Source organism: Apodemus sylvaticus, chromosome 1 (assembly GCF_947179515.1).
Source record: "Apodemus sylvaticus chromosome 1, mApoSyl1.1, whole genome shotgun sequence".
Taxonomy (NCBI): Eukaryota; Metazoa; Chordata; class Mammalia; order Rodentia; family Muridae; genus Apodemus; species Apodemus sylvaticus.
The window spans coordinates 164,225,988-164,249,594 of record NC_067472.1 but is presented as its reverse complement, the minus strand read 5'-3'; the positions used below and the strand labels follow the sequence as shown (position 1 = coordinate 164,249,594).

At 43.4% G+C, this 23,607-nt stretch overlaps 1 protein-coding gene across 1 annotated transcript in view; it reads left to right on the top strand.

Moving 5' to 3' along the window:
- Nell1 (neural EGFL like 1) overlaps nucleotides 1–23,607 on the top strand; it is a 937,387-nt gene that overhangs the window by 140,197 nt on the left and 773,583 nt on the right. Inside the window, exon 4 of the mRNA XM_052161842.1 lies at nucleotides 15,199–15,369. Within this exon, the coding sequence (XP_052017802.1) occupies nucleotides 15,199–15,369 (171 nt within the window). The remainder of the gene's footprint in view (nucleotides 1–15,198; nucleotides 15,370–23,607) is intronic.

Below are 23,607 nucleotides of genomic sequence, written 5' to 3'. Positions count from 1 at the left end.
CAGACTGTGGAGTGAATGTTTATTTTTCTACTGAGTGAAGACACAGGCAGAGGGAAGTGTGTGGACCCAGTGGGGCAGGGCTAGGCTCTGAGGCTGCCTTGCTGCTGGGCTGTGTTTTCTGGTGTTAAATCCCTCTCTATAGCACATTGCTGTACTTGGCGGAGGTGGATGCACCAGAAATTTATCAAGGAAGGCACATCCTTTCCTTGAACTCAGACAATATCTTGAAGACAGGGAAGGCATTTGGGACTGAATCCAGGGAACACATCTCATTTTTGAAGAGGCTACCAAGGTGGCCCTTCATTCTAGCAAACATGAAGCTTGAAACCAAGATGCTTGAACTCGAAAAAAGTGATAGAAGAAAGATAGCCAAGAATTCATTATGTACTTATTTCGTATCTACTGACAAGCGTGTATTACAAAAAATCCAATGCAATGGTATATTAATACTACACTTTTCAATAATTTATTTTAACTGATAACCTATCATTGGTTATATTGATATTTTGGGGGTGTAAAGTGATGTTATGGTTTGTGAATATAGTACAGAATGATTAGTTGAGTTTACCAACTAACTGGTACTATACTCATTGCCTCAAAAACCCACGTGGGGCAAAGACAGTTGAAAACAATTTAAAACAATTTTGGAGCACATACTAATTTATCATTAGTAAATCATCTTGAGGTGCAAGAAAACTAAGGAACATTCTTGTTTCCCCAGTCTGAGATTTTGACCCCTCATCTCCCCATTTCAGTGAACCCTCAGTCTCCACAAACATCGTTTAACTCTCTTTTTGTTACATGTGATCAAGCAGTGTCTGTCTCTCTGTATCTGTTGTATTTCACTCATATAATGGTCACTACTTCTTTCCACAGTGTTGACCATGACAGAAATTTACATTTTTTAGGTTGTCATTGTTTGTTAATGACAAGCATGCTCTTTTACAGAGAAGAGCATAAAGACTCTACAGAAAATACTATGATCTAAGCAGAGAATGGGATATAAGGAGGCCACTTTGAGACCTGATTATCTGGCCAGAGACCTCAGGCATTTAGAAAAGACATACCTAAATTATAATTTCAAATTTTAAAGGTCAAAAACATGTATACTTGCACTCAGAGTGTTCCAGTTTCTGTTAATGTCTGAAAAAATGCTCCTCAAACTTCTAATGCTTATAGGTTCTATGGGTTAAGAATTTGGACATAGCCCAGAGGAGAAGGCTTATCGGTGTTTCATGACATTTGTGGCTCCAACTGTAGGGATTAGGTGGTGGGGAAGCCATCCAGAGGAGTTCCATGCTGGTTTATATCAGCTATTGGCTGATGTCCCAGTTTCTGTGCCAGTAAGAGCATCTGGCTCATGCCTCCTTGATGTGGCCTGGGCTTCCTCCCAGCATGGTGCCCTCGGGATGCTTAGGTTTCTTAGCAGGTGACTGGCGGCTTCAAACACAAGCATTCCGGTACACAGGATCAAAACTTGCCTCCTGAATTTGTCACCAAGCATTACAAAGTTCCCCAGATCCTACAGGAGCCCTTTTCATTCTGAGAGAAGGGGTGTCAAGATTGCTTTATGAGATGGACATGTGATAGAGGGATATTGTGGTCAACCTTGGGAAATGTAACTTCCCCGTCACCTGTCCTGTGGATAAGAGGGGATGGTGTCTCCTGCCTTTCTTGTCTCAGAGTAGTACCAGCTTTGTGTCTTGGCTTCTCACTGTTTTCTGCCTTTCTCTTCAAATTCATGGTCCTCTGCTTCTCTTTACTCTTGAAACTCCTAAGTCTGTTTCGTATGTCTGAGTGCATTTATTGTGTTTAGGTCTCAGCTCAGTATTAGTTTCTGTGATGAATGGTCTCTCTCATCCATATAGTCATTTTCAGACTTGCTCCATCTCCCAGTGCTTCTGGATCCCCTGACAACCCTCCTGCAGGTAGCATGAACTGGGCACACACTGTTGGCTAGAGTTAGCTTTTATTGAGGGTTTACAATGGAGTTACAGGGACAATTCTGAAAACTATTTTCTTTTCTTTCTTTTTTTTTTTTTTATGTACTTTGGGCTTTTTGTAGGATTTAGGAATGCCTCACTAGGGATTTGTTAATACATGAGGAGGTCTCATACAGGAAGTAGATTAGTGGCTATCGGCCTTTAGTATTCTGCTAGCCTTGAGGATATTGCTGGAGGGATACGTGGCTGGGGTTCAGCCTTGTTTTTAAGGTTATCTTGCCCTGACTCCCTACTCTGATCCCCAGAATACAATTATTTACCCAGCCACAGAGGCTGCTGTTGGAGTGTGAACAGGTACAGAATACAGCATCAACACTCTTTTTTGGTGGATTTTTTAGCTAGGTGATGTACATATCTCATATAGAGGAAAATACCAGAAAAGACATCTTCCTAAGATACTTATTGTTCTTCATAAAAAAATGGACACTGGCCATTTAAAACAAGCCACCCTTGCTTTTTCTGTATATGTCCTGCTAGCAGAGGTCTCTTTAACATTTTTAACATGTCTGACTTTGCAGTCTCTGATACTGAGCTAGTTTCTTTTTCTTAACTTGAGAGAGGGTTTAATTGTGCATGTAGACCAGGCCGGCCTCAACCTCACAGAGATCCTCCTGCCTCTGCCTCTCAAGTGTAGGAATTAAAGGTATTCACCAGTAAACCAAGCTTTACTTACTTTTGTTTTGGCTTCTGTGGCAAAATGCCTGTCAGAGACAACTTAAGGAAGACAGGCTCACAGGTGGAGGGCACAACCCTTCCTGACAGAGAAGGTATGGTCACACATTGTCTCTAGGCAGTTGAGGCAGCTGAACACATTGATCCCAAATTCAGGAAGCAGAGAGATGAGTGACCAGAACCACAGGCCATGAAGTGATGCCACCTGCATTCAGAGTGGAATATCCCCACTTTTTTTTTTCCAAAACATTTTTTTTTATTCGATATAATTTATTTACATTTCAAATGATTTCCCCTTTTCTAGCCCCCCCACTCCCCGAAAGTCCCGCAAACCCCCTTCTCTTCCCCTGTCCTCCCACCCACCCCTTCCCACTTCCCGGTTCTGGTTTTGCTGAATACTGTTTCACTGAGTCTTTCCAGAACCAGGGGCCACTCCTCCTTTCTTCTTGTATCTCATTTGATGTGTGGATTATGTTTTGGGTATTCCAGTTTTCTAGGTTAATATCCACTTATTAGTGAGTGCATACCATGATTCACCTTTTGAGTCTGAGTTACCTCACTTAGTATGATATTCTCTAGCTCCATCCATTTGCCTAAGAATTTCATGAATTCATTGTTTCTAATGGCTGAATAGTACTCCATTGTGTAGATATACCACATTTTTTGCATCCACTCTTCTGTTGAGGGATACCTGGGTTCTTTCCAGCATCTGGCAATTATAAATAGGGCTGCTATGAACATAGTAGAACATGTATCCTTATTACATGGTGGGGAGTCTTCTGGGTATATGCCCAGGAGTGGTACAGCAGGATCTTCTGGAAGTGAGGTGCCCAGTTTTCGGAGGAACCGCCAGACTGATTTCCAGAGTGGTTGTACCAATTTGCAACCCCACCAGCAGTGGAGGAGTGTTCCTCTTTCTCCACACCCTCTCCAACACCTGCTGTCTCCTGAATTTTTAATCTTAGCCATTCTGACTGGTGTAAGATGAAATCTTAGGGTTGTTTTGATTTGCATTTCCCTAATGACTAATGAAGTTGAGCATTTTTTAAGATGCTTCTCCGCCATCCGAAGTTCTTCAGGCGAAAATTCTTTAACTCTGTACCCCATTTTTTAATAGGGTTGTTTGGTTTTCTGGAGTCTAACTTCTTGAGTTCTTTATATATATTGGATATTAGCCCTCTATCTGATGTAGGATTGGTGAAGATCTTTTCCCAATTTGTTGGTTGCCGATTTGTCCTCTTGATGGTGTCCTTTGCCTTACAGAAACTTTGTAATTTTATGAGGTCCCATTTGTCAATTCTTGCTCTTAGAGCATACGCTATTGGTGTTCTGTTCAGAAACTTTCTCCCTGTGCCGATGTCCTCAAGGGTCTTCCCCAGTTTCTTTTCTATTAGGTTAAGAGTGTCTGGCTTTATGTGGAGGTCCTTGATCCATTTGGATTTGAGCTTAGTACAAGGAGACAAGGATGGATCAATTCGCATTCTTCTGCATGCTGACCTCCAGTTGAACCAGCACCATTTGTTGAAAAGGCTATCTTTTTTCCATTGGATGTTTTCAGCCTCTTTGTCGAGGATCAAGTGGCCATAGGTGTGTGGGTTCATTGCTGGATCTTCAATCCTGTTCCATTGATCCTCCTGCCTGTCACTGTACCAATACCATGCAGTTTTTAACACTATTGCTCTGTAGTATTGCTTGAGGTCAGGGATACTGATTCCCCCAGTTTTCCTTTTGTTGCTGAGAATAGTTTTAGCTATCCTGGGTTTTTTGTTGTTCCAGATGAATTTGATAATTGCTCTTTCTAACTCTGTGAAGAATTGAGTTGGGATTTTGATGGGTATTGCATTGAATCTGTATAGTGCTTTAGGCAAAATGGCCATTTTAACTATATTGATTCTACCGATCCATGAGCATGGGAGGTTTTCCCATTTTTTGAGGTCTTCTTCCATTTCCTTCTTCAGAGTCTTGAAGTTCTTGTCATACAGATCTTTCACATGTTTGGTAAGAGTCACCCCAAGATACTTTATACTGTTTGTGGCTATTGTGAAGGGGGTCATTTCCCTAATTTCTTTCTCAGCCTGCTTATCCTTTGAGTATAGGAAGGCCACTGATTTGCTTGAGTTGATTTTATAACCTGCCACTTTGCTGAAGTTGTTTATCAGCTGTAGGAGCTCTCTAGTGGAGTTCTTTGGGTCACTTAGGTAGACGATCATGTCGTCTGCAAATAATGATAGTTTGACTTCTTCCTTTCCAATTTGTATCCCTTTGACCTCCTTATGTTGTCGAATTGCCCGAGCTAGTACCTCAAGTACAATATTGAAAAGATAAGGAGAAAGGGGGCAGCCTTGTCTGGTCCCTGATTTCAGTGGGATTGCTTCAAGTTTCTCTCCATTTAGTTTGATGCTGGCTACCGGTTTGCTGTATATTGCTTTTACTATGTTTAGGTATGGGCCTTGAATTCCTGTTCTTTCCAAGATTTTAAGCATGAAGGGATGCTGAATTTTGTCAAATGCTTTTTCAGCATCCAATGAAATGACCATGTGGTTTTGTTCTTTGAGTCTGTTTATGTAGTGGATTGTATTGATGGATTTCCGTATATTGAACCAACCCTGCATTCCCGGGATAAAGCCTACTTGATCATGGTGGATGATCGTTTTGATGTGTTCTTGGATTCGGTTGGCAAGAATTTTATTGAGTATTTTTGCATCGATGTTCATAAGGGAAATTGGTCTGAAGTTTTCTTTCTTTGTTGGATCTTTGTGTGGCTTTGGTATCAGCGTAATTGTGGCTTCGTAGAAGGAATTGGGTAGTGTTCCTTCTGTTTCTATTTTGTGGAATAGTTTGAAGAGTATTGGTGTTAACTCTTCTTTGAAGGTCTGGTAGAATTCTGCACTGAAGCCATCTGGTCCTGTGCTTTTTTTGGTTGGAAGACTTTCTATGACTCCTTCTATTTCTTTAGGCATTATGGGACTGTTTAGATGGTCTAGTTGGTCCTGAGTTAATTTTGGTATTTGGTATCTGTCAAGGAAATTGTCCATTTCCTCCAGATTCTCCAGTTGTGTTGAGTATAGGCTCTTGTAGTAGGATCTGATGATTTTTTGGATTTCCTCAGTTTCTGTTGTTATATCTCCCTTTTCATTTCTAAGTTTGTTAATTTGGATACTTTCTCTGTGCCCTTTGGTCAGTCTGGCTAAGGGTTTATCTATCTTGTTGATTTTCTCAAAGAACCAGCTCCTGGTATTGTTGGTTTTTTGTATGGTTCTCTTTGTTTCTACTTGATTGATTTCGGCCCTGAGTTTGATGATTTCCTGCCTTCTACTCCTCCTGGGCGAAATAGCTTCTTTTTGTTCTAGGGCTTTCAGGTGTGTCATTAAGCTGGTAATGTATGCTCTCTCCATTTTCTTTTTGGAGGCACTCAGGGCTATGAGTTTTCCTCTTAGCACTGCTTTCATTGTGTCCCATAGATTTGGGTATGTTGTGTTTTCATTTTCATTGTGTTCTAAAAAGTCTTTAATTTCTTTCTTTATTTCTTCCTTGACCAAGGTATCATTGAGTAGAGTATTGTTCAGTTTCCACGTGTATGTGGGTTTTCTGTTGTTTCTGTTGCTATTGAAGACCACTTTTACTCCATAGTGATCAGATAGGAGGCATGGGATTAGTTCGATCTTCTTATATTTGTTGAGGTCTGTCTTGTGACCAATTATATGGTCGATCGAATTATATGGAGAAGGTACCATGAGGTGCTGAGAAAAAGGTATATTCTTTTGTTTTAGGATAGAATGTTCTATATATATCTGTTAAATCTAATTGGTCCAAAGCTTCAATTAGTTTCATTGTGTCCCTGTTTAGTTTCTGTTTTCCTGATCGGTCCATTGAGGAAAGTGCAGTGTTGAAGTCACCCACAATTATTGTGTTAGGTGCAATGAGTGCTTTTAGTTTTAATAAAGTTTCTTTTACGAAAGAGGGTGCCCTTGCATTTGGGGCATAGATGTTCAGGATTGACAGTTCTTCTTTTTGTATTTTTCCTTTGACCAGCAAGAAGTGTCCCTCACGGTCTCTTTTGATGACTTTGGGTTGAAAGTCAATTTTATCTGATATTAAAATGGCTACTCCAGCTTGTTTCCTGAGACCATTTGCTTGTAAAATTGTCTTCCAGCCTTTTACTCTAAGGTAGTGTTTGTCTTTGACCCTGAGATGTGTTTCCTGTAAGCAGCAAAATGTAGGGTCCTGTTTACGTATCCATTCAGTTAGTCTGTGTCTTTTTATTGGGGCATTAAGTCCATTGATGTTAAGAGATATTAAGGAATAGTGATTGTTACTTCCTATCATTTTTGACGTTATTTTTTAAATTTGAATGCTTAATTTCTTTTGGGTTTGATGAAGGGTTACTATCTTGTTTTTTCCAGGGTGAAGTTTCCCTCCTTGTATTGGTGTTGTCCTCCTATTATCCTTTTTAGGGCCGGGTTTGTGGATAGATATTGGGTAAACTTGGTTTTGTCATGAAATATCTTAGTTTCTCCATCTATGGTGATTGAGAGTTTTGCTGGATATAGTAGTTTTGGTTGGCATTTGTGTTCTCTTAGAGTATGCATGAGATCTGCCCAGGACCTTCTAGCCTTCATAGTCTCAGGTGAAAAGTCTGCTGTGATTCTGATAGGTCTTCCTTTATATGTTACTTGGCCTTTTTCTCTTACTGCCTTTAGTATTCTTTCTTTGTTTAGAACATTTGGTGTTTTGATTATTATGTGACAGGAAGTATTTCTGTTCTGGTCCAGTCTGTTTGGAGTTCTGTAGGCTTCTTGTATATTCATGGGCATCTCTCTCTTTAGGTTAGGGAAGTTTTCTTCCATAATTTTATTGAAGATGTTTGCTGGCCCTTTAAGTTGTAAATCTTCACTCTCATCTATGCCTATAATCCTTAGGTTTGGTCTTCTCATTGTGTCCTGGATTTCCTGGATATTTTGGGTTACAAGCTTTTTGCATTTTGCATTTTCTTTAACTGTTGAGTCCATGGTTTCTATGGAATCTTCAGCATCTGAGATTCTTTCTTCTATCTCTTGTATTCTGTTGTTGATATTTGCATCTCTGTCCCCTGATTTCTTCCCAAGGCTTTCTATCTCCAAAGTTGTCTCCCTTTGAGTTTTCTTAGTTGTTTCTACTTCTGATTTTAGATCCTGGATGGTTTTGCTTAGCTCCTTCACTTGCATGTTTGTGTTTTCCTGTAATTCTTTAAGAGATTTTTGTGTTTCGTCTTTCATGACCTCAGCCTGTTGACCAAAGTTCTCCTGTATTTCTTTAAGAGATTTTTGTATTTCGTCTTTCATGACCTCAGCCTGTTGACCAAAGTTCTCCTGTATTTCTTTAAGTGTTTTTTGCATTTCCTCCTTGTTGGCTTTTGTATTCTCCTGGATTTCTTTCAATGATTTTTGTGTTTCCCTTGCAAGGGCTTCTCACTTTTGATCCATTTTCTCCTGAATTTCTTTATGTATGTCCTTCATGTGTTCCTGTACCAGCATCACGACCAGTGATTTTAAATCCAAATCTTGTTTTACTGGTGTGATGGGGTATCCAGGACATGTTGGTAGAGGAGAATTGGGTTCAGATGTTGCCATATTGCCTTGATTTCTGTTAGTGACGTTCCTGCGTTTGCCTTTTGCCATCTAGTTCTCACTGGTGTTAGTTTATCTTGTCAGTGCTGGACTCACCAGTGCAAGCTGCCCCTTCCCAGTTGGCCTCTGGTGCACAGCTTACCTCCTGCACTGCTTGTAGACAGTGTGCTGCTGCCCAGGCTGTTCAGATCCCAAAGCAGGCACCCGAAGGCTCCCGCTGGGGCCCGCTGGATTCACTGGAGCACACTGACTTCTCCCAGCTGGCCGCCCGGAAGCCCAGCTAGCCACTTGCAGGACTTGGAGATGTAATGCTGCCGCCCAGACTGATCTGGATCCGGAAGCGGAGAGAGTAGAGCTAAGGGCTTCTGCCTGAGGCCTTGCCCCAGATTGTGTCTGTGGACCAGATGGAGCCTGTGTGCACCCCCAGGGAGTGCCGAAGGTGTATGCAACTGTGACCTCCCCTGTGTTCCGCTCATTCTGCTGGGCAGCCGATCCGCCAACCGGGCTGTCGCACACAAGGTTAGCCTGGCCGCCCAGTCCCTGAGTCCAGGCAAAAGCCTGGGAGGCCAAGGTCCGAGCAAAGTTCCCCTAGGGCTATGACTGTTAATTGGGTCTGCCAGGTGACTAGGATGGAGGGCGTGCGTGCCCGCGCTCCCTGAAAGCGCCGGGAGAGTCTGCTTTGCTAACAATCACCTGGGCGGGTTGACTCACAGATGGCCCACCAAGCCGCCCAGTTCTTGGGGTCAGTCCTGTGCCTTTTGGGGCCTGGACCCCCGCTTTGTTAGCCTTAGGCTATGCCTGTTACAGGTCTGCCCGCCTGAGCTCTCTGTCGTCCTGCAGACAAAATGGCGGCGGCGCGCTCGCAGGCCTGGGCAAAAAACCTCCTGGCTGGGTTGGCACCCCGATGGCCCCCGGACCCGCCCAGGGCCTGGGTGCAGGCCAACGCCCGTCGGGGTCAGACCACCGCGGTGTTGGCCTCGGATTATGTTTGTGTACCTCAGTCTGTCCGTTCCCCGGAGTCCGGAACCAAGATAGATGCACCTCTCCTGACTGGTGGGAGGCCGAGTTCTGAAGTGGCCTCCGTGCAGGAAAGGCACCGCACAACTGCAGCTGCTTGCTGCCCGGCTGGTCAGCGAAGGTCAGTGGTTGTGGGCGCAGGGCCTAACTGGTCCCTGTGATGCCTTGGTTCCACTGCTGATGGCCCTTCAGCTGGAGCAGCCACTGCTGCTGCTGCCGCCACCGCCGCCGCCGCCGCCCATCTCCACTTTCTTGATTATATGTCTTTATATACACTGTCACAGACACTCCAAGAGGTGCCTTTTATGGTGGTTCTAAATATAGTCAAGATGGTAATGAAAATAAACTATTGCCAATGATTGGTATTTTAAAAAAAATCTCAAAATGGGATATAGTTTGGTGAAAATTATAAACGTTTCAATAAAAATGTCTTTTGTGACCTTGATCAATCTATATGCTATTTGGGATTATTCTTGAATTTTATTTTCAAACAGCATGAAATTCATATGGTCCCATGAAATTAAACTTCTCTTCACGGAGAACTGGTCCTGTCTCATACTGCAGGGTGGGCCTTGGGGAATTATGCAGATGAAGCCTAGAATTTAAGCAAAACTTCTATTTTACAATTCATCTATGAAAATGCAGAGTGGGACGAATTTGTCTTCTTAGAGTTTTGGGTAAAGGGGCTCAGGGTGTTAGTTGATGAGAAAGTCAGTGTAAACATTAGAACACAATCACAGCCACATGTGGCCTAGAGCAAGGCAAGGGTAATGTCACCATTCTGTGCATTTGAATACATCTCCACTGGGGACCTTATTCCTGTTTCTATATTGATGATGTACCAAGTGGATTCATTTAACCATGCCTGAAGCATAAGGACTAACCTGATGGTGTATCTAGAAAGAAGAATCAAGAAGAATCATTTTCTAGAAAGGGGAATAGTCTAGGAGAGTACTTGTCCTGAAAAAGAAAAAACCAACAACTTTAGGAGAGTATCATCACTCTTTGCAAATATCTATAAGGTGAATAGGCTGTTCTGAGAGTGGTGCTCCTTGGAACAGCACCCCAGATTGAGGTCCAAGACTAGGGAAGCGCAGCTCACAGCATCTCCTTGGTGATGTGTTGTCCCAGAGCTGTTGCCCTTTCCAGCCTCTCAGGAAGCTCTTCTGCATGAGCAAGGGCTGACAGGTGTAGATTGCTCCTGAGATGCTCGCTCATGCTTGCTTCCACCACCTTCTGCTCCCCCAGCAGCAAATGGCTGCTAGTCACCACCCACCATGGAACTTCAGACGTCTGCCACCTTTGTGTTGAGCCTCCTTGTGGCGAGCAGCTTGTCAGAAAGTAGACTCAGTGCACTCCACTGCACAGCATCTTAACCTTTTAGGTACTCAAAACATATCTTCGTGTCTTCCTGAAATGCAGTCTGACTCAGTAGGCCTTGGGGTGGGGAGGCCTGTGATCTGATACTGCTGGGATGTAGACCACATGTGGCAGTCCACCAGCTCATCACTGTGACCAAATGACAGAAAAAGGGTTTTGTTTGGGCTCAGAATTTGAAAAGTTTCAATCTGTGTTAGCTGACTCCTTTGCTGTGGCCTATATTTAGGCAGTGGAATCAGGTGGTGAAGGAGTCTGGTTGCTTATGGTGACTGGAAAATGGGGAGAATGAGAGAAGCAGAGCGATATGGACAGACATAGAGTCATTGGATAGAAAGAGATATACAAAGAGGGACAGAGATAGACACATAGAGACAAAAATACAGAGAAAAAGCCAGTGAGAGAAACATAGAAAGAAATGCAGAAATAGACATAGACACAGATACAGACACACACACACACACACACACACACACACAGAGACAGAGACAGAGAGACATAGAGACAGAGACAAAAAGGTGAAAGAAAGATATATACATTCACACACATGCATACATGTGCACTCACACACAGACAGAGAGACAAAGAAAGACAGACACATAGAAAGATACAGAGAGAAACTTCAATAATGGCACACATTATAAACTCATCAACAGATAAATACATTGACTTGGCCATAGTCCTGTGTTAGCTCCAAGAACAAGTCCTTCAACACATGAGCCCTTTGGGAGCACCCTACTATAGATTATGGTGTGCACGTCCCATGCCATAGCCTTTAGATTGGTGACTTCTCCTTACAGGTTTCTGTCAGAATTATGCCACATATTCCTGTTAGTGGAGAGTTACTGCCTGGACATACTGCTGTGCTTCCTTCAGTCAAACCTAAGTTTTGTCCAGGTGTCCCTTATCTGTCCAGTGGTTCTGTCATCCCTGGGACACATCAGCAGTTACCTAACATGACTCTGCAAGCACACGTCATCTTGGATTGTGTTCAAGTTGTTTGAAGTGCATCATCGCCTCTGAGCAAATGTATGGGGCTCCAAGAAAAGACCCTGAGGTACAAGTGGTCACTGTGAAGAGCTAGAGCAGGGTTCTTTTCTCATAGCTATGTATTTGTGATTACCACAAGGCAAATCACTTACTCTGGCACGTTGTAAAGAGATCTTTAAACGATCTATTTATAACACATTAAGCACTTGCTCAATGAGGCCGTAACCCCAGGAACAGTGATTGAATCTGGTTAAATGCACTAACCCCCATCTTAATGATCCTATCAGCCATCTTGATGAACGTTTCCAATTGTCATTGACTGAAGTTCTTTCAAGGTCAGGTCCCTTCTCCCAGGAGTCTCTTATTGGTCAAAATAATTGAGAGATTTCACATGATGTGTGGACTTTGGTGAGGTGCCTTTCTTAGCCAGCGCTCTGTCCTCCTGGGGATTAGGCATGCTTTGGGTCTGACCATATGAGATCACACTGCAAAGTCTTAATAAAAATGGATGGACTTTGCAGGTTTCCAGCATTAAGTGTTTGCTTGTAGCTTGTCAGCTTCCTTCATGTCCTCCTTGGTCACTTCCAGGCCACTTTGTAGTTTATGATGGGAAGGAACCCCTTTCATCCCATTCTTTACTAGTCTCCGAACATCACGATGGAGGGATCCATACTTCAGACCATGTTTATCTTGTCCCTGTGTGCTCACTAAAGGCACATTAGTTAATGAGCTGATGAAGGATCGAGTACCTATGTATAGTGTCTTGACTAAGGTTCTTCAGTTTTATTCTTCTAGACCATATTTGAAGCTTTGAAGAAATTTAGGTTTTTTAACAATAAAAATTAAGGAATATCGTCTTTTTGAAAATATGTACTATACTAATTATACCTAATTAACATGACCCTGGGTACAGAAGCTGGTTGTGGTGGTAGGAATAATCTCTTAGGGACGGTCCCTTGTGCTGCTGGAGATGGGTGCTGCGAGGTGGTCTTCAGTCTAAGCTTCTGTGGGGGTGACTTTGGCGAGATGAGTCGGAAGTACTCATTTGTTCTCCGACACGGTTTGGGTCATGGCCAAAGAGCCTGATTTTCATGATAGCTCCATCCAGTTCTCATTAGTAATGATTTTTGTGTTTCAGATTTAATATAGTCAAGCTTGGGTTAGCTCAGCTCAATGGAAAACTGTAGGAAAACTGTAGCTCCTTCCTGCTACAAGGATCATACTGCCACCCTGTCTAGGCGAATGTCTCTAGAGCTGCATGCATTTCTGGAGGTGATTGCCAGCTGAGTTTATGCCCAGCAACTACTTAAGAGCATGTTCTGGTGCCTAGGAAATGCCAGTGACCTGCCTGTAGGCACAGGGGATGTTTATAATCTTTACATTTTAGTTTTTCTCCCCATATCTTTTTTCTTTACTGCTTCCTTCTCTTCCCCTTCCCTTCCCCTCCCCTTCCCCTCCCCCTCTCCTTCTCCTCCCCTTCCCCTCCCCTCCCCTTCCCCTTTCCCTCCCCTTCCCCTCCTCTTCCCTCTACTTCCTTTCCCTTTCTCCTCCCCTTCCTTTCCCTTTCTTCTCCCCTTCCCTTCCCCTTCCCCCTCCCCTTCCCCTTCCCTCCCCTCCCCTTCCCCTCCCCTCCCCTCCCCTTCTCCTCCCCTTCCCTTCCCCTTTCCCTTCCCTTCTCCTCCCCTTCCTTCCCCTCCCCTTGCCCTCCCCTCCCCTTCCCATTCTCCTCCCCTTCCCCTTCCCCTCCCCTCCCCTTGCCCTCTCCTCCCCCTCCCATTCTCCTCCCCTTCTCCTCCCCTTTCCCTTTTCCTCCCCTTCCCCTTCTCCTCCCCTTCCCCTCCCCTTCCCTTCCCCTCCCCTTCTCCTCCCTTTCCTTCCCCTTCCCCTCCCCTCCCCTTCCCCTTCCCCTCCCTTTCCTTCCCCTTCCCCTCCCTTCCCCCTCTCCTTCCCCTCCCCTCCCCCTCTCCTCCCCCTCCCCTTCTCCTCCCCTTCCCCTCCCCTCTCCTCCCATCCCCTTCCCTTCCCCTCCCCTCCCCTTCTCCTCCCCTTCCCCTTCCCCTCCCCTCTCCTCCCCTCCCCTTTCCCTCCACTCCCCCTCCACTCCCCCTTCCCTTCTCCTCCCCTTCCCCTCCCCTCTTCTCCCATCCCCTTCCCTTCACCTTCCCCTCCCCTCTTCTCCTCTCCCCTTCCCTTCCCCTTCCCCTCCGCTTCTCTTCCCCTTCTCCTCCCCTTCTCCTCCCCTCCCCCTTCCCTCCCCTTCTCCCCTTCTCCTCCCCTCCCCTCCCCCTTCCCTCCCCTTCTCCCCTTCTCCTCCCCTCCTCTCCCCCTTCCCTCCCCTTCTCCTCCCCTCTCCTCCTCTCTCCTCTCCTCCCCTCTCCTCTCCTCCCCTCTCCTTGTCATCCTTTCCTTTCCTCTCCTATTGTTCTCAATGTCTTCTTTCCTGATAGATTTCATGTAGCCCAGGCTAGCCTCAAACACACTATATAGTTTCAAGACTGACCATGAGCCTTTCTGATCCTCTGATTGTCTACTTCCCTAGTGATAGAATTACAAGTATGTGCAGCTACACATGGTTTATGCAGTGCTGGGGAATGAATCCAGGTCTTCACACATGGTAGGCAAGCACTATTGACTGAGCTCTACTTTCAGTCATAATCTTAGTTCTTCAGTCTTTAAGAGGGGATGGCAGTGCCAGTGCTTTAGGGTACAAATTATAACATGAATGTAATGTGCTAATGCACAGCTGGCTGTGAGGTCAGGCACATATTAATGACAGTAACGATAACTTCTGGATGTTATAGGAGACAAATCCCCAGGAACACATGGAAGTCCCAGCCCTAGCACATTGGACCACAGTGGTGGCTGAAAACCATGAGGACAATCTTGGCAAAGAGAACTCCAGTTATGTACTTTACACTGTGATAACTGTAAATGTTGACTCAGGTGGGAGTGGCTTTATCACTCCCTGCCCCATCATCTGGGGATCATCTATCCAGTGAAAGCATCCACCCCACCCTTCACTCCCTGCCCCATCATCTGGGGATCATCTATCCAGTGACAGCATCCACCCCACCTCACTCTCCGTGGGAAGAGGAGAAACAGACTCACCTCTTTACTCTTGCATTGATTTTAATCCCAGATGCCCAACCCATTTCTCATTAATTCTTGAAAAAGTTTAAATGGAAGTTCTAAAAGTAAATGTCAATAAAGCCCTTTCAGTCAATAGACAGAGGGCACTGAACTGTACTTTTAAGTATTTTGGAAGCACAACTCCAAGCTTTGCTAATTAGCTAGTGGGATTTTTTGCTTCATTGTGGATCAAATTGATCTCCATGTCAGAAGCTCAAGGTGTTTTTAGAAGTGCTCTCAGACTATAGGTGGGGTGGGCTCTATACCTCACACTTGAGTTCAGGTCATGGCTTTGTATGCTGAGTTTAGGTAACTTTTAGTTTCTAAGCAACCTAGTAATGAGGATGTGGGGCTGATGAACACCATGATGCCCAGGACTAAAGTCTTTGTTCCTTTATGTGCAGCTATTTTGAACTGGAGAGCAGTGGCCCAAGAGAAGAGATACGCTACCATTACATACATGGCGGAAAGCCCAGGACTGAGGCCCTTCCCTACCGCATGGCTGACGGGCAGTGGCACAAGGTTGCACTGTCAGTGAGTGCTTCTCACCTCCTGCTCCACATCGACTGCAATAGGTATGTTTGGCTTTGATCTTCAGTGACTCTGCCCTTCAAATTTCATTGTCTATGGGGTAGGGGGAAAATGTTAACCTGACTGCACCAAACCCAGGGACCTTAATTGTCATTTAGCCTACTGAATGGGCCGTTAGGCATGCTGAAATGACCAACTGTAATGCGATAAGAAAACAGTTCATTAAGATAAAACTGTATCCTGTGATTAGGAACAAATGTAACAAAGGTTGATTACAGATCAGGGACTATTAACTGCCCCTCAGTGAGCTCTCAGCACTGGCTGAACTTCCATGGAGCTGTGACCACAGTTAACTGTGATATATTGCTGAGTTCGTTCCACTTGGAAGTGAAGAAGCCAGTTTATTCACATTAGGATGAATCTGAGAAGCTTTGCTGCTGAGGTAGGTAAGTCTATTTTATTCCATTAGGCATAGCATTGCTTAACTTAAAAGGAACATTTTTTTAAAGATTTTTTCTTTTTTTATTAGATATTTTCTTTATTTACACTTCAAATGGTTATCCTCTTTCTAGGCTTCCCCTCCAGAAACTCCCTATCCCCTCCCCCTGCTTCTATGAGGGTGTTCCCCCACCCACTCACCCACTCCCACCTCCCCACCCTCACATTCCTCTATACCAGGGTATCGAGCCTTCACAGGAACAAGGGCTTCCCTTCCCAATGGTGCCTGACAAGGCCATCTGGTCATATGTGGCTGCTACATATGTTGCTGGAGCCCTGGGTCCCTCCATGTGTACCCTTTTGTTGGTGGTTTAGTCCCTGGGAGCTCTGGGGGCATCTGGTTGGTTGATGTTGTTCTTCTTATGGGGTTTGCAAACTCCTTCAGCTCCTTCAGTCCTTTCTCTTAACTCCTTCATTGGGGACCCCATGCTCAGTCCAATGGTTGGCTAAGAGCATCTCTCTCTGTATTTGCCAGGCTCTGGCAGATCCTCTGAGGAAACAGCTATATCAGGCTCCTGTCAGCAAGCACTTCTTGGCATTTGTAATAGTGTCTGGGTTTAGTGACTGGGTTTGGGTTTTGGGGATGGATCCCTACATGGAACAGTCTCTGGATGGCCTCTGCTTCAGTCTCTGCCCCACACTTTGTCTCCATATTTCCTCCTGTGAGTATTTTGATCCCCCTTCTAAGAAGGACTGAAGCATCCACACTTTGGCCTTCCTTCTTCTTGAGCTTCAAGTGGTCTGTGAATTGTATCTTTGATATTCTGAGCTTTTGGGCTAATATCCACTTATCAGTGAGCACATACCATGTATGTTCTTTTGTGATTGGGTTATCTTACTCAGGATGATATTTTCTAGTTTCATCTGTTTGCCTGAGAATTTCATTAAATCATTGTTTTTAATAACTGAGTAGTATTTCATTCCTTAGTCATCAGGGAAATGCAAATAAAAATGACTCTGAGATTCCACTTCACACCAGTCAGAATGGCTAAGATCAAAAATTCAGGTGACAGCATAATACAACCAACTGGCTAAAGCAATAAGGATGTGAAGAAAGAGGAACACTCCTCCACTGTTGGTGGGATTACAAGCTGGTACAACCACTCTGGGAACCAGTCTGGACGTTCCTCAGAAAACTGGACATAGTACTACCTGAGGACCCAGCTATACCCCTCCTGGGCATATACCCAGAAGATGCTCCAACATATAACAAGGACACATGCCTCACTATGTTCATAGCAGCCTTATTTATAATAGCCAGAAGCTGGAAAGAACCCAGATGTCCTTCAACAGAGGAATGGATACAGAAAACAGAGACTTCTTAAATTCTTTCATGATTGAGGCATCCATGCTCTGCAGAAGGGGGCCATTAACTTATCAATGGGTGTTAGTGTTACCTGGGTGGGTGGAACCTCATAGGAAGTTGTTGGCTGTGCTGCTGAGGAAGAAATACTGTCCCAAATATCTGTCTACAGGCAGGCAGACTCATGGAGAGCTGAGAAGGGGAGGGGACCATTGGTCTCCACTGTATCATTTGTGGAAGGACAGCTGAATAATGGTGGCCAATGCTTTGATTTTCCCACATGCTGCAAATTCTTTAAGATTAATGACCTGAGGCTAATAACAGACTTCTTTTTACACAAACAAACAGACTCAAATCAGTGCCCATGCATTATTAACTTCAACAATGATGCTGTCAAAATTAAAATGACTGCCCAGCCACGGGGCATGTTCCCTGGGGCCTAGGGTACAGGTCAAGTGTGGTAGGGATGGCCTCTCTTCTCAAGCCCATTGAGACAGTGCTCAAAGGACAGCTGAGTGTCAGTCTGATAGGAAGATGCTGCATTGTGCTTACTGAGTGCTGCACTACAGTTAAAAACTGGAGGGCAGGAGAGTATGTCAGGATCCACACAAGGTCTGCCATATTGAATGAGACTTGACCTATTTAAGATGTTTTCTAGATATTTGAGTTATTGATGCTTCCAATGGATCTATTGTTAATGTCTGCCAAGAACCATGAGTTCTTTTACCAGACATACCTGGCCTGCATCAACCCTTAGCTGTCCTGTTCATGTTTATCTTTAAGAGCTCATTATATCTTTTAGTTCCATAGAACTAAAATATCAGATTAGGAGGCCTCCTTTCTCCATGATCTGCTGACCACTCAGGTGTTTCCCACATGGGACTGTGGGGGGACTACATGTTTTTTGACTCAATTGACAGTGTCCAAGAAATTTCCAAGATTCTTGCCTTATTCTTGCAATGCATTTTTCGACATCTTTATTCTTAGCACCTTGCCATTCTCTGACATTGCTCACTTTGGAGAAGAGAAAGATAACAGAGTATGTCTGCTATGTTAGTGTCTCTCACCCTCAAATTCTTTGGTTCCTATTTTATATTCTCTTCTTCTTCCCGGGCCACTTGCTGGTTGCATGCGTTTAAGCAGCTTAATTTCTGTGCCTCCCAATTTCATATTCTTATAACTGGGATTATTCATGCTCCCATATAGTTAATCATTCCAAGTGTGCACTGCACAAATGATGTTTTAGCCAAGGACAAGTAGAGGACAAAATAGTGGTCTCCTTTGATGGGTCCCCAGGAAATGATGTAACCTTTGTGTAGTCTGGTGACATCTGCAGAGGGATGAAACTGTGTCACCACTTATTTGTCAGTTTATACTGTCTTGAAGCACCATATGGCTGCACATGCTCATGAAAGGAAATGGAAAATGTCCTGAGAAAATCTCTTAAGCCTTCGGTGCTCAGTCCAAACCTGCCTTTGTTGTTGTTACTTATGTCACACACCTATGGCATCTTTGTCATTGCCTTTAAACCATTCCCATGGCCTGCCTATCAGAAGAGTAGGAAGAGGACATGAATGCTGTCCTGTAGCTTTGGGTGTGGCCTCAGTTTGGCAAATCAGTGGAGGGGCTCCTGTCGATTTTTTTTTTTCCATTTATATTTTTTCACTCTTTTGATTTTGGTTAACATGTAAGATTTTAGAGGATGGTACCATTTGCTATTGCTGTGATAAACGCCATGGCCAAAAGGAGCTTAAGGAGGAAAGAGAGTATTTGCTTTACATTTTCATATAACGGTCCATCATCAAGGGAAGCCAGGGCAGGAGCTCAATTAATGAACCTAGAGGCAAAACCTAAGTGGAGGCCATGGAGGGACTGCTTCTTATTGGCTTGTTCTCAGGCCCCTGCTCGTCTACCTTTTTTATGCAACATAGCCTTTCCCCTCCCCCGCTTAGAAATGGCAGTCCATAGTGGGGGTGAGCCCTTCCACATCAATTACTAATCAAGAAAATGTCCCCACAGACTTGCCTACAAGTCAGTCTGATAGACACGTTTTCTCAAATGAGATTTCCTTTTTTTGCAGATGACATTAGCTTGTGTTACATTGACAGAAGACTAGCCAGCACAAAGAGAAACATATGAAGCTATTGCCAATTAGTAAGTCAAGGGCTCCAAACAAAAATAAAACTTTTAGGTAAGTTGGTGGGTAACAGGCCTAGAGAGGAAAAATATATTTTGATTCTTGTAGAGGAAAAAATCTACATTTTTTCCATGGGTTCCAGAACTATGCATAATGTTACCCGAGGAACTTACTAAAAAATGGAGGTAGGCAGGGCCATGTCTGACCTACTGAGGGTGAAACTGAAGATGCTTTTATTTTTTGTTGATAGCTAATGTTTGTGCACCTTTAGGAGAATCACACGATGATTCAATGCTGTATACAATGCACTATGATGAAATCTAGGTAATTAGCTTTTCTCTCCTTACACATTTATCATTTCTGTGTGTTTGAAAACCTTTGGATTCTTTCAGTTCTTCTGAGATATAAACTGCTGCAGACAAAAGTTAACCCGCTGAGCTGTAGGATTTTAGAACCAATTCCTCCTATCTTTGTGTCATCTGGCCCTTGAGCCCTAGCCTCTAGGGATCACCATTCCATCCTCTTATTCTGCTTTAAGCTTCCACAAATGAGTGAGGATGTGAGATATTTGTTCTGCTATGGCTGGATTATTACACTTGACAGCATAGTTTCTACTTCCAATCACATTGTCACAATTGACAAGCTTTTGTTCTTATTGACGATAGATATCTTACCAAACATGTATTTCAGGAAACTATTTCTGTTGGTTTTGTATGGGATACTTAGCCTTGGTGCATGAACTTGTATTCCAGAATCACTGGCCAAGCAGAGCGGAAGGTGATGGAAACCTATGAGAAACCAGGCTTAAAAAAATCAAGCAGTGGACATGCAGCCTGGGGAGGAGGAAGAGGAGAAGCAGTAGCAGGAGGAGGAGGAGAGCATGGGGGACAGAGAGGTATATAGTGTGCAAAACAGGGCTGTTCTCATCAGTAGGTACAAGCTGGTCCTAGAGTGACTTCGGCTCTGACACTTGTACCATTGCGCTGGTCTACACCTAGCTGTCTAGTTGTTTCTGTAGAGAGTGAATGCCACAGAGACTTATTTCTACCCTTCCAGCTGTGCCTTCTATTCCACCTTGAGAGCATCTCTAGTTTTTGATCTTTCTTATCCTGCCTCATTTTTTTCTCCTAATCTATCTCTCACTGGAGTCCTGCTGGTTAGGTAGAGATAAAGGGGATGGAGATAAAGCTGACTGAGTGTTGACTTTACTTGGCTATTTATTATAAATTTTTATTTTTAAGATGAGGGGGCCTGAGATTGTGTGACTTGTCAATGATACTGCTGATGATGAGTAAAAGTACCTAGGTCTGACTGTGAGTATCTGCTGTGACTGCTGAGGTCTGACTGTGAGTATCTGCTGTGACTGCTGAGGTCTGACTGTGAGTGTCTGCTGTGACTGCTGAGGTCTGACTGTGAGTGTCTGCTGTGACTGCTGAGGTCTGACTGTGAGTGTCTGCTGTGACTGCTGAGATCTGACTGTGAGTGTCTGCTGTGACTGCTGAGGTCTGACTGTGAGTGTCTGCTGTGACTGCTGAGATCTGACTGTGAGTATCTGCTGTGACTGCTGAGGTCTGACTGTGAGTATCTGCTGTGACTGCTGAGGTCTGATTGTGAGTATCTGCTGTGACTGCTGAGGTCTGACTAAGTCTGCTGTGACTGCTCTGCCCTGCAGCAATGATGGCTACCACTGGATTTATAAGGAAAGTCAGCCTTCATTTTGTCAGAAGTTTGCTCATTTTTAGTATTTTTCTTTTAGAAGTTCACATTGATGACCCTGGAGGATCAGATAAGATGTAGATTCTAATGGCTAGACTCTGTTTCACTTGTTTTGGGGAATAGAACTGTGGTATCAAACTTATACTACTGTTTAGGTAATATGCTAGGCTAAGTAGTTCTTTTTGAAAAAATATTTACAATATCATATTTATTTATATTTTTAAATTTTGAAATAAAATATGTAACTGTACTATATATAATACTCTTCAGAGATTAAAACACAACAAAATTACATAAAATGAAATGCAATTCAGGCATAATTCAGCTTACAAGGCTATAGAAATTATTTATTTATATATTGCTTTTGGCAAAATGGCCATTTTAACTATATTGATTCTACCAATCCATGAGCATGGGAGGTTTTCCCATTTTTTGAGGTCTTCTTCCATTTCCTTCTTCAGAGTCTTGAAGTTCTTGTCATACAGATCTTTCACATGTTTGGTAAGAGTCACCCCAAGATACTTTATACTGTTTGTGGCTATTGTGAAGGGGGTCATTTCCCTAATTTCTTTCTCAGCCTGCTTATCCTTTGAGTATAGGAAGGCCACTGATTTGCTTGAGTTGATTTTATAACCTGCCACTTTGCTGAAATTGTTTATCAACTGTAGGAGTTCTCTAGTGGAGTTTTTTGGGTCACTTAGGTAGACTATCATGTCATCTGCAAATAATGATAGTTTGACTTCTTCCTTTCCAATTTGTATCCCTTTGACCTCCTTATGTTGTCGAATTGCCCGAGCTAGTACCTCAAGTACAATATTGAAAAGATAAAGAGAGAGGGGGCAGCCCTGCCTAGTCCCTGATTTTAGTGGGATTGCTTCAAGTTTCTCTCAATTTAGTTTGATGCTAGCTACCGGTTTGCTGTATATTGCTTTTACTATGTTTAGGTATGGGCCTTGAATTCCTGTTCTTTCCAAGCAGATTCAATGCAATACCCATCAAAATCCCAACTCAATTCTTCACAGAGTTAGAAAGAACAATTATCAAATTCATCTGGAATAACAAAAAATCCAGGATAGCTAAAACTATTCTCAGCAACAAAAGAAATTCTGGGGGAATCAGTATCCCTGACCTCAAGCAATACTACAGAGCAATAGTGTTAAAAACTGCATGGTATTGGTACAGTGACAGGCAGGCGGATCAATGGAACAGGATTGGAGATCCAGAAATGAACCCACACACCTATGGCCACTTGATCCTCCACAAAGGGGCTGAAAACATCCAATTGAAAAAAGATAGCCTTTTCAACAAATGGTGCTGGTTCAACTGGAGGTCAGCATGCAGAAGAATGCGAATTGATCCATCCTTGTCTCCTTGTACTAAGCTCAACTCCAAATGGATCAAGGACCTCCACATAAAGCCAGATACTCTGAAGCTAATAGAAAAGAAACTGGGGAAGACCCTTGAGGACATAGGTACAGGGAGAAAGTTTCTGAACAGAACACCAATAACGTATGCTCTAAGAGCAAGAATTGACAAATGGGACCTCATAAAATTACAAAGTTTTTGTAAGGCAAAGGACACCATCAAGAGGACAAATCGGCAACCAACAAATTGGGAAAAGATCTTCACAAATCCTACATCAGATAGAGGGCTAATATCCAATATATATAAAGAACTTAAGAAGTTAGCCTCCAGAAAACCAAACAACCCTATTAAAAATGGGGTACAGAGTTAAACAAAGAATTCTCACCTGAAGAACTTCGGATGGCGGAGAAGCATCTTAAAAAATGCTCAACTTCATTAGTCATTATGGAAATGCAGATCAAAACAACCCTGAGATTTCATCTTATACCAGTCAGAATGGCTAAGATTAAAAATTCAGGAGACAGCAGGTGTTGGAGAGGGTGTGGAGAAAGAGGAACACTCCTCCACTGCTGGAAATCAGTCTGGCAGTTCCTCCAAAAACTGGGCACCTCACTTCCAGAAGATCCTGCTATACCACTCCTGGGCATATACCCAGAGGATTCCCCATCGTGTAATAAGGATACATGCTCTACTATGTTCATAGCAGCCCTATTTATAATTGCCAGATGCTGGAAAGAACCCAGGTATCCCTCAACAGAAGAGTGGATGCAAAAAATGTGGTATATCTACACAATGGAGTACTATTCAGCCATTAGAAACAATGAATTCATGAAATTCTTAGGCAAATGGATGGAGCTAGAGAACATCATACTAAGTGAGGTAACCCAGACTCAAAAGGTGAATCATGGTATGCACTCACTAATAAGTGAGTTATTAACCTAGTAAACTGGAATACCCAAAACATAATCCACACATCAAATGAGGTACAAGAAGAAAGCAGGAGTGGCCCCTTGTTCTGGAAAGACTCAGTGAAGCAGTATTTGGCAAAACCAGATAGGGGAAGTGGGAAGGGGTGGGTGGGAGGACAGGGGGAGAGAAGGGGGCTTATGGGACTTTTGGGGAGTAGGGGGCTAGAAAAGGGGAAATCATTTGAAATGTAAATAATAATATATTGAATAAAAAAGTTAAAAAAAGAATTTATTTATTTATTTATTTATTTATTGGATATATTTTTTATTTACATTTCAAATTATTTCCCCTTTT